Genomic DNA, 10,908 nt, shown 5'->3' with positions numbered 1-10,908 from the left:
GGGGGCGGGGCCCGATGGGGGGGCGCCTGCCCGCAGTGCGCTAGCAAGGGGAGCCTTCTCGTTCACAGCACCCAGGGCCCAGGGTTCTAGAGCTCCCTGGGGAGAGCGGAGGCCTTTCCGCCTCTGACAGGACAGCCGGGGGTGGCGGGAGCTCGGGGCCTCGCAGGCAGAGAAGCCAGCGTGTCCCCTGCATGTCCAGCCTTCCGCCTACCTGCCTTTCTTGTTTCAAACCTTAGGTAATAAATAGTTCTCAAACCTGACAGGTGCCATTTTAAGTTGGGGACATTTGTAAAAGTAACAATCTACCTGTTGTCGAATATCCAAGTAGTTACTGAGTTTTTTTTTAGTTGGATGGTTTTTCTTTTTCTCTAGCATGACAAAGACATTTTCTTAAAACAACTTACTTTGACATTGACTTCAAAACAGAAAGTTTGCAAAAAATAGTGCAGAATCCTTGTATCCGGCTGGTGGATGGCGTTTACATTTTGCTCTGTGTGTCCTGTGAGCCAGCGATTCAGCTCAGTAGGGTCCCCTCAGCTGCGGTCTTCATGGGGGAGGCCAGCAGGTCTTTCTCTTCAGTTGTCACTGGTCCGCTGAGTAGCAGCCAAGGGCATCGGCTTGTGCCTCAGGACGTGTGTGTGCGTGTGTGTGTGCGCGCTCGTGTGTGTTTGCAGTTGCCCCCCTCTTTCTCTGTGTGTGTGCGCGTGTACATGTGTGTTCGCAGTCACCCCCTCTGTGTCCTTGCACGCATGTGTGTTTGCAGTTGCCCCCTCTCCCTCTGTGTGTGTGTTTTCACGCGCCCCCGCCCCCTCTCTGTGTGTGCACACGCATGTGGGCGCCCCCTCCTCGTTGGAGGCCCCGCGTGGTTCAGTGGTTAAGTGCCCCACTCCCCCCGACAAGCTGCCATCGGAAGCAGCTGTGAGGACAGGCCTGGCCTCCTGGACAGTCAGGGCCTGGAGCCCTGTGTGGCGTGTCCACTCTGCTCACTCAGAGACACCGACAGCCAGCGTCACGTAGGCAAACGGCAGCAGGTCCTGCTTTTGTCTCCTAGGAGGGCTTCCCGAGGACTTTCTGAACTCCTTGGAGAAGACAGAGGACAACAAGCTGAAGGTGACTCTCAAGTACCCCCACTATTTCCCCCTTCTGAAGAAGTGCCACGTGCCCGAGACCAGGAGGAAGGTGGAAGAAGCCTTCAACTGTCGCTGCAAGGAGGTGAGGGCTCCCCGCCCTGGAGCCTTCCTGCCCAGGCGTTCCTCACCGCCCAGGCAAACCCCCAGTCCACGTGTGTCTGTCACTGCCCTCGAGGGCCACAGAGCACTGAGGGCCCTCGGCCTGGCCGGGCCTGGTCTGCGGCAAGTCCTGTCGAGGCACCGACTCCTAGCAGTCGTGCCCGGTGATGCACCCTGGAGCGTTCCCTAGGCTGTAACTGCGGCCCAGCCCTCCCTTGTGGGGGGATGAATGGGCTCGGGGAGCAGCTTAGTGCCCGGCTCTGTAAAGGGCACGGTCAGAGCCTCTACCCTGCTCGCCCCCCCCCCCCGAAGACCAGGCCTGCAGCCCCTTGGGAAGACCTGCATTGTTATGGTTTGGGAAAGTTTGAGTTTTGTTTACAAAAATACTACTTTTCATGGCATTTTTGAGAACATTTAAGAAAAGAAACAGACCCCAGACCCCTTTGTCCTGATTCCCTTGGTGGTGGTAGTGGTGGTCAGAGGCCCCGTGTAACTGAGGACAGCTGCCACGCATCTCCCAGGCTGTCAGCTTTCTGGGGGCTCAATGGTGAGCCTTCCTCCCTGGACCCTCATGGTTTCAACGTGCTGACCTTTTGGTGAGCAGGCCAGCACTCAACTGCTGCGCCACCAGGACTGCAGCTTCGGGGTCGGAGCTCTGTCTCCCTGTGTGGCAGCCCCTCTCCTCTCACTGTGTCACCCCCGCCCCAACCCTCTCCCACTGCTCCCTGTGGGCGCTGGATGCCTCCCAGGGGAAGAGTCGGGGGCAGGGGTGAGCACAGCGGGGCTCTGACAGCAGGTTCTTTGTGTCCAGGAGAACTGTGCCATCCTCAAGGAGCTGGTGGCCTTACGGGCACAGAAGTCCAGCCTGCTGGGGTTTAGCACGCACGCTGACTACGTACTGGAGATGAACATGGCCAAGACCAGCCAGGTGGTGGCCACCTTCCTAGGTAACCCCAGCTCCCCCACCTCAGTCCGTGGCTGCCGAGCAAGGGCTGCTCGGAGGCCCCAGCCGAGCCCCCTCTCCTCCTGCCCTGTGGTGTGGCCTCACCCCAGAGCCCTCATTCACTTCCCGGCCCGTGGCCCACCCTGGAGTCTTCTCTGCTTCCCTGGCAGTCTCCGGCGTCCCTAGCAGCACCCTGTCTATTTGCATGTTGCGGTTGACTGCTGTGCAGCAGATATGCGGTTTCCAGTACCCATGGGCCGCGGGGTCAGGCCCGGGTCTGGCCGTGGGCTGTGGGGTCAGGCCCGAGTCTGGCCGTGGGCCGTGGGGTCAGGCCCGAGTCTGGCCGTGGGCTGCGGGATGAGGCCTGAGTCTGGCCCTGGCCTGTGGGGTCAGGCCCGAGTCTGGCCGTGGGCTGCGGGATGAGGCCTGAGTCTGGCCCTGGCCTGTGGGGTCAGGCCTGAGTCTGGCCCTCATGATTTGGCTTCAGAGCTACATCTTCGAAGAGAATCAGCCTGCCCTCCGTGGTGTGTGGGGCTTGAATGCAGGGTGACAGGTGCTACTCTGGTTCACGCTGTGCCAATTTTACAAGAGCGTAGTGGCTGCCACTGTATTGTAGCCCAGAGCCCTGAGGTCCAGACATGTGTTCAGGGGCCCATTGTGCAGGCCACTCCTAGGACAGGCTGCATAGCCCCACAGCCCCTCAGTCAGCCCACGGCCCCCTCAGGCACCTCACAGCCACTTTAGTCACCCCACAGCCTCGTTGGCGAGCACAGCCCCTGAGATCATGACCCCCAGGGCAGAGCCCGTCCCAATGGTGAGCCCATATCTTGTCTTGAGCCACCTGCCCAGACAGTAACCTCTGCCCTCTGCCCTCGCAGACGAGCTGGCCCAGAAGCTGAAGCCCCTTGGGGAGCAGGAGCGCGCTGTGATCCTGGAGCTGAAGAAGGCCGAGTGTGAGCGGCGGGGGCTGCCGTTCGACGCGCGCATCAATGCCTGGGACATGCGCTACTACATGAACCAGGTGGAGGAGACGCGCTACAGCGTGGACCAGAACCTGCTCAAGGAGTACTTCCCCATGCAGGTGGTCACGCGCGGGCTGCTGGGCATCTACCAGGAGCTGCTGGGCCTGGCCTTCGAGCAGGAGGAGGGCGCCGCCGTGTGGCACGAGGACGTGCTGCTGTACTCCGTGCGCGACGCGGCCTCTGGCCAGGTGATCGGCAAGTTCTACCTGGACCTGTACCCTCGGTGCGTGTGCTGGGGGGGCAGGACGGGGCTCCCCAGCCTGACTGTGCTCTCCCTCTGGACGAGGCAGGGTTGGGGCCCTTCTCCACCTGTTGTCCCAGGGGCCTGTTGGGCTGCTGGAGAAGCCCCCTGACTCAGACTCCCCCCAGGGAAGGCAAGTATGGGCATGCGGCCTGCTTTGGCCTGCAGCCGGGCTGCCTGCGGCCGGACGGGAGCCGCCAGATCTCCATTGCGGCCATGGTGGCCAACTTCACCAAGCCCACACCGGACGCCCCGTCCCTACTGCAGCACGACGAGGTGGAGACCTACTTCCATGAGTTTGGCCATGTCATGCACCAGCTCTGCTCCCAGGTGGGTGCTCAGGGTCCCAGGGTGAGGGTGTGCTTCATGTGGGGGGACATGCGCCCTGCTCCTAGGTGGACACTCGGTCCCACGGTGAGGGTGTGCTTCATGTGGGGGGACATGCGCCCTGCTCCCAGGTGGACACTCGGTCCCAGGGTGAGGGTGTGCTTCATGTGGGGGGACACGCGCCCTGCTCCCAGGTGGGCGCTTGGGGTTCCAGGGTGGCTTCATGGGGGGGACACTGCTCCCAGGTGGGCACTCAGGGGTCCAAGGGCATGGTTTAGGGGGGTGCACCTGGCCTGCTTCCAGGTGGGCAGGTAGAAGGCAGTCTGGGTTCTGAGAGCACAGGCCTCTTGGGCAGCTCACCTGGAGTATGACCGTGGTGAGGTGTGTCCCTACCATAGGGTCAGTTATGTTGGTAGAAGGTGCTGGGTGGCCTCTTGCACTGGGGTCCGGCTCAGGCCGCAGCAGGCTGAGTGGACATGGCCTGCGCCCACAGGCGGAGTTCGCCATGTTCAGCGGCACACACGTGGAGCGGGACTTCGTGGAGGCGCCCTCGCAGATGCTGGAGAACTGGGTGTGGGAGCGAGAGCCACTGCTGCGCATGTCCCAGCACTACCGCTCGGGCAGCGCCATGCCCCCCACGCTGCTCGACCGGCTCATCGAGTCCCGGCAAGCCAACACCGGTGCGTGCGGATCAGCCGCTGGGCACAGGGCCCGCAGGGTCAGCCAGCAGACGCAGGGGTCCAACCATCAGCCAACAGATGTAGGGGTCCACACACACAGAGCCTGGGGAGTCAGCCAGCAGACACGGGTCCACACACACAGGGCCTGGGGAGCCAGCTAGGAGATGCAGGGGTCCACAATCACTGCGGTGTGACCACCAGCAGACACAGGCACAGGGTCGTCAACAGACAGAGGCGGGACATAAAGGGTCTGCAAACAAGCTGGGCACAGAGGGTGCCAGCACATCCCAGAGTGCAGGGCATATCAGCCAGCAGATTCCGGGGACACGGGAAGTCAACCGATAGATGTCAAGGCACAGGGGGCCTCTGCCGAGAGACGCTGGGGTGCAGGGAGTGTCATCCAGCAGGTCTTGGGGCACAGGGGTGCCAGCGGTCAGTGAGGCCAGCCTAGGCTCCGCTTGGCCCTCAGGTTAGGGTAACACTGGGCCCACTCCTAGCCTGTTCCCCCAGTGTGAGGATCAAAGTTGAAGGCAAGGGGAGCAGTGGGCCCAGGTGGGCGCCTGGGTGGTGCAGGTGCTGCCCTCTTCCTCCCTCCAGGACCTTCCTCCTCCTCTCTCTAGGTCTCTTCAACCTGCGCCAGATTGTCCTGGCCAAAGTGGACCAGGCCCTTCACACACAGACAGGCGCTGACCCGGCCGAGGAGTATGCCCGGCTCTGCCAGGAGATCCTGGGGGTCCCCGCCACGCCAGGTAACCCTCAGGGTCGGGTGCTCCTTCATAGGAGCAGGGCCAGAGGGATGGTAGACCCAGGGACAGGGCCAGTGTGTAATTTAGAGTTGGACGGCTTCCTAGGAGACCTCAGAGCCTCTGGCCTGTCTCAGGTGGACGTGTCACCTGTCCTGTGGCTCAGCCTCCGGCACCTGGTGGGGGTCACACAGTGACCACCCTCCAGTCCTGGGGTCCCACCCTGTGGTTCTCATGCGCCGAGAGGGCAGGCTCGCTGGCCGCACAGCCATCCCGCCCCAACACGAGGCCCGATGCAGGAGCCCCAGCCCGGGCTCAGGGGCCCCACAGCCGCCCTGCACTGGGCCTGTACCTCAGCATCTTGAGCCTGGACTTTAAATCCTCCAGTGGGAGTCGTGCCCGCATCCCCATGACGGTGAGATCCTGGAGAACACCAAAGGACAGACGAGGCGCTCCCCTGGAGTGCAGGGCCCCAGCGTCCCGTGTGTGCACGCGTGTGCCCGGGCGTCAGTGCACATTGAGCCAGGAGCGTGCACACACACTGCTGGGCCATCACGTGTGTGGGTGGCACTGTCACTTCTCAGGCATTTAGAAGTCGTGGCAGGAGTTCTAATCGCACGCTCCTTCTTGTGGGTCAGAGCCATGTCCAGTCCCCCTCTCCATGGGACCCCCGACATCGTGTGCCCCACGTCCTCGGCATTCTCCCCTCCTACCTCAGCGGTTCACTCCCTCTGCAGGTGTCCCCCCAACTTGGCACACCTCACTCTCTGTGGGCAGTGATCCCCACTCTCTCCACGATGTTTGGGCCTCCCCCAGACCCCCCACCGTGCAGGAAGCCAGGATCAGGTTAAGGTCCGGCAGGGAAATGTTATGAGTAGCAGCCCGTGGCCCACATGCTCTGCTCAGATGCCTGGCTCTGCCTCCTCCCACGGCCCAGCAAACAGTGACTCACCAGCAGTGTGGAAGCTGCTTTTCTCTCTGGTTGGGGTCTGTGACGTGGAGTGAGGGCTCACTGAGTATCCCCCCAGGCACCAACATGCCGGCCACTTTCGGCCACCTGGCGGGAGGCTATGACGCCCAGTACTACGGCTACCTGTGGAGTGAGGTCTACTCCATGGACATGTTCCACACGCGCTTCAAGCAAGAGGGCGTCCTCAGCAGCAAGGTGAGGCCCTCCCGCCCTTCCTCTGCGGGGTGAGGACCAGGCTGGGGACTGTGGGTCCTGCCTATAGGAGCTAGTCCACGCCCCGAGGTGGAGGTGGGGATGGAGGGCTGGCCGCGCGGGTGGGCCTGTGCTGCCTCCAGCCCCCCCCCCCCAGGACACCTCCTGCATGGACACTGACCCCTCTGGGCAGGGTGGGTGGGACAGGGTGAGGAGGGACTGTGGCTCCCTCACTTGGGGGTGGACAGAGGCTGTGGCCCCTGTCCAGTGACCTGCCCTCCCCCGCAGGTGGGCCAGGACTACCGGAGCTGCATCCTGCGGCCCGGCGGCTCCCAGGACGCCAGCGCCATGCTGAAGCTCTTCCTGGGCCGTGAGCCCCGGCAGGACGCCTTCCTCTTAAGCAAGGGGCTGCAGGTGGAGAGCCACGAGCCGCCAGCCTGCTGACCAGCACCGGACCTGAGCGTCCGCCCGGGCACGGGGGTCTAGAGGGGTCACGTGCCTGCTGGTGCTTCCTCTGGGTTTCGTGACCCCACCCCTGGGCTCAGAAGGCTTCTGGACGTCCAATGGGCCTGGTCCCCAATGTTGCACTATCCCCTCCTAACACCCCTTGAACGGAGCCAGCAGCCTCCAGCCTGCACCCCCGCCTTTTCTGAGCAGTCGTATGACTCTGGTGTTCTGCTGCCGCCATGCCCTGGTGTCTGTTAAATTAAACCTTGTGTTTGTCGGGGAGCAGACCCAGGTTTCCCCCTGCCTGCAGCAGGGCACCCGCCCCCCAGATTCTCTCCAGGCAAGGGGGCTGGGGCGTAGGAGCACTCCTGGGCCTTTCCCGTCCGGGATGTCTCTCCTGCCCCTCTGTTCATTGCTGCCCAGCCCTGGAAGGCCAGACCCTGTGCCCCTTGGCTGAGGCTTCGGGTGTGGCCATCCTGTGCTCACCCTGTGAGGTGTCTTCTCAGGCGCCCTGGGACTGGTCCAGCCATGCTGCTGGTGCATGCGGCTCCGCCTTGTCCCTGTGGCCTTGTAGCTCCTCATCTGTCGTCCCTGCTGTCTGGACGACATCTCTGCTGTGGTGGAAGTTGTCAGCGCTGTCATGCCAGTTCTCACAGTGCTGCCGGATGCTGCTGCACCCCCTCCCCACTCCGCTGTGCTTCACCCTTGCTGCAGCTGCTTCGTCCACCCCTCTCCTGGAGGGTCCCCCCTTTACCTGACACCATGTCCTCCAGGGACTTGCCCCTGCTGGCAATATGTCCAGCGTCTGTGGCCTGAGATGAAGCCTCCCCATCCTCCTCTCAGGAGCCTTCTGGCTATAGTGCCTGCAAGTCGCGTTTGTTCATCCTTCTGATTGTTGCAGTGAGCGCTGAGTCAGACCCTCCCAAAGCTGGCCCACCAGCAGGTTTTCAGGGGCACTTAGTTGCACAGGAGGAGAGTGTCCATCCTCGCATGGATCAGCGGGTGGATTTGAACCGTGTGCTGTTGGGCTGGCAGGATAACTACCACCAGGCCTCCTGAGCTCCCTGATTGTCATTGTCCACGGTGCCCGTGCTGTCGTCTTCACCAGCACCGCAGTGGAGTCGTCGGTTCTCAGTTCTCAGTCGTTCCTGTCCAGCTTTCACGTGCACGTGACAGGGTTGGACACGCCATGACTTGAGTCAGGGGCGCCTTAGTCTCTATGTGACAGCCTTCCTCTTGAAGTTCTTTCCCCCACATTTTGGTCTGCTGTCTTCTGGCTCTGGTGCCAGCGAGGCAGGACTCCAGGTTCGGCTTGGTGAGAGAGAGCACCAGCATTTGGGCTGGGGGCAGGTTCTACCAGGCCCTCCCCTATCCTGGGGCTCAGGCTGCTGGCCACCCCCAAATCACAGTCCTCACTTGGCCCCCAGGCTGGGCAGCTCCTGCTTCTGTGGTATGAGGTGGTGGAGGTCTGGGGTTGGAGATCCTGTGCCTGTGAGGGCTAGCTGCTCCCAGGCCCCAGGGAGACGAGTGGTCCCCGCGGGGTGGGCCCTGCAATGACTGCCACCAGCCACCTCCTCCCCTGGGTCACAGTGAGTCAGCAGCAGGGTCACATGCAGCCAGCACACAGCCCCATGGTGGACAAGACGGCTGTGACCTGATGCGACCATCTCTAAAGCTGATGCTGCCATCACCCAGTGACAAACGGGGGGGTTCATGGGGCTGGGGACCCTGCCCTCCCAGGTCCTAGCGGGGCAAACCCACCCCACCCTTGGAAATACCAAATAAAGAAAATGGAGCCCGCTCAGGCTTGGTGTTTCTGCATAAACCTGCCTCTTGGATTTTACTTCTAAAATTTGTGTTTTGAGGGGATCTATGCAGCAGAACTTGCCACATAACCTGGAGTTCATGACGGTGACATCCCCCACTGTGGCCGTCACCCAAGGGCATCCAGATTAATCATTCTCAGACCTCAGGGAACCCTCTTGTAATGAGTGGGAAGTGTCCTACTGCTCAGTTTGGACCCACCCACAATCTCCTAGGGAGAAAGGCTGGCTGTGCCCATAAAACGACAGCATGGGTTTCCCATGTGGCATCCTGGCACTGAGGTCACTAGCAGAGGCAGCTCAGTGGCGCCCCTGGTGGCCAGTCGTATTGTGAGAAGCCACAGTGACTCTGGACCTACTGGTCACCCATCTATAGCATTTCTCCAGCTCTGCCTGGGTGGGGCCTGGGCCATGTCCCCTCAGTGTCCCCATGTCCTGTGGGTGGCACTGCCGGAAGCATTCAGCCACATTCCTATCGACAGCAGGTGTATACTGCAGACAGCATCCTCACCTATCTGGGGTAGGCAGTGTTTCAGGGTCAGGGCCAGCCTTGCCCTCTGCCCAGAGGCAGCACTGGGTGTCCCCACTGAAGCAGGGGGTGCCTGGCCCGGCAGTGAACACACAGCTGCCTTCTGCAAGGCTCCAGTCCACCCAGAGGTGCCTCAAAAAGCCCTGGCCATCTACCTCGGTGCTTGCTCCGGACGCGGTTCATGGGGGGTGTCACCGTGGGTCCGAGTTGCTACAGTTCAGGTTCTGATGAGCAACATGGAGATGGCTGGGAGGTGGGAGAGTCACGTTCCAATCTCGGCTTCCTCCAGGGGAGAGCAGCATGTCTACTCCTGTTTAATTGACTATGCAAAGGCATTTGACTGCGGAGATCATAGCAAACTACAGTGAATACTGAGAAGAAGGGGAATCCCTGAACATTGACTCACGCTCTTATGAAATCTCTTAGACCAAGAAGCTGCTTTCTGAATGGAGCAGCGGAACACTGCATGGTTTAAAATCAAGAAAAGTGTGCATGGGGCCTATATCCTGTCTCCGTAACGGTCAATCTGTATGCTGAGTAAGTGGCCTGAAACATTGCCTGTGGCCAGCAGGTGGCAGGCCTCACCACAGCTAGGCGTTCCAAGCCGGTCCCTAAGGGAGTGTTTGCAGGTAACACCTGGATGGAGGACGTCTGGGACCAGTGCAGCCTCCCAGAGATGTCACACGACTCACACAAAACGAAGCAGGTGAAGTGGATTTAAGTAAGAGACTTTATTTAGCCCAACACATCTGAAACTTTTTACTTTCCACATCTAATCAGTAGGAGCGTTGGTGGCCTGCCTAGTGTTAAAAAGCTGCTGCAATCCAGAAAGCACACGGATCAAATCCACCAGCCATCGCTGTGGAAGAAAGATGGGCAGACTCCTCCCCTGGGATTTACGGTCTCTGAAAACCCACCGGAGGGTCAGCTAGGAGTCAGTTCAACAACAACAATTAGGATTAAACAAATTATTACTTTCTCCAAGTCAGACACTGGTTGAGAAAGTAATTTTGAAAAACTATATATATGCGACCAAGATTGTATTGTGTATACAGGTTTTCAAAATGACTTTCCCGACCAGTGCCTGACTTTGTGCCACGCGGAGGCACGGGAGGACGTGAATCGGACGTGTTAGCCGATCCACGAGGGAATTGCTAATCTCGCTATTAAAGTGACTGGATCCAGCCCCAGAACTGGAGGCTCTTCCCCAGCAGCAGAGAGGCAGATGTAAGATCAGAGACTCTGACCTGCGGGAGCGGCTGTAGCAGCCACAGCAGAGAACCAGAGACGTAGCGAACACTGTCATTAGTGTCACACGCAAAACACTGCTGAGGGCCTTCCAAAAACGGCTAGAACAGGACATAGGGAACAGAAGTTCAGGCAGGGTTTAGGAGAGGCCGAGGCACCAGGGATATCACTGCTGATGTCAGATGGATCCTGCCTGAAAGTAAAGAACATCAGAAGAACGTCTGTTTAAGCTTTATTGACTAGGCAAAGGCATTTGACTGTGTGGATCATAACAAATCATGGCTGACATTGAGAAGAAAGGGAATCATAGAGAGCACTTAATTGTGTTCAAGGGGAAAAAAAACAAAAAAAAATTTCTGCCTCAGCAAAAGTTTTCATTAAAATTTTAGATAAATGAGAAAAAAACCACATCTATAGGGGAAGACCCTCTATGAGGTGGATTGATTCAGTGACTGGGGTAATCGGGATGGGTGTGTCAGACAGTGCGATTGGCACAGGATAGAGCACGGTTTAG

The 10,908-nt window shown here is 59.9% G+C and overlaps 1 protein-coding gene across 1 annotated transcript in view; it reads left to right on the top strand.

The window, feature by feature from the left end:
• The window catches only part of THOP1 (thimet oligopeptidase 1), an 18,400-nt gene extending 11,609 nt beyond the window's left edge, over nucleotides 1-6,791 (top strand). Inside the window, exons 6-13 of the mRNA XM_006897911.1 lie at nucleotides 1,052-1,212; nucleotides 2,041-2,176; nucleotides 3,051-3,417; nucleotides 3,564-3,765; nucleotides 4,256-4,442; nucleotides 5,063-5,191; nucleotides 6,214-6,350; nucleotides 6,636-6,791. Of these exons, the coding sequence (XP_006897973.1) occupies nucleotides 1,052-1,212; nucleotides 2,041-2,176; nucleotides 3,051-3,417; nucleotides 3,564-3,765; nucleotides 4,256-4,442; nucleotides 5,063-5,191; nucleotides 6,214-6,350; nucleotides 6,636-6,791 (1,475 nt within the window). The remainder of the gene's footprint in view (nucleotides 1-1,051; nucleotides 1,213-2,040; nucleotides 2,177-3,050; nucleotides 3,418-3,563; nucleotides 3,766-4,255; nucleotides 4,443-5,062; nucleotides 5,192-6,213; nucleotides 6,351-6,635) is intronic.
• Nucleotides 6,792-10,908: the final 4,117 nt, after the last annotated feature.

This window comes from Elephantulus edwardii, unplaced genomic scaffold (assembly GCF_000299155.1).
Source record: "Elephantulus edwardii isolate Elephantulus edwardi_28Jun2011 unplaced genomic scaffold, EleEdw1.0 scaffold00217, whole genome shotgun sequence".
NCBI classification, from domain to species: domain Eukaryota; kingdom Metazoa; phylum Chordata; class Mammalia; order Macroscelidea; family Macroscelididae; genus Elephantulus; species Elephantulus edwardii.
This window is presented reverse-complemented; position numbering and strand designations above follow the sequence as displayed.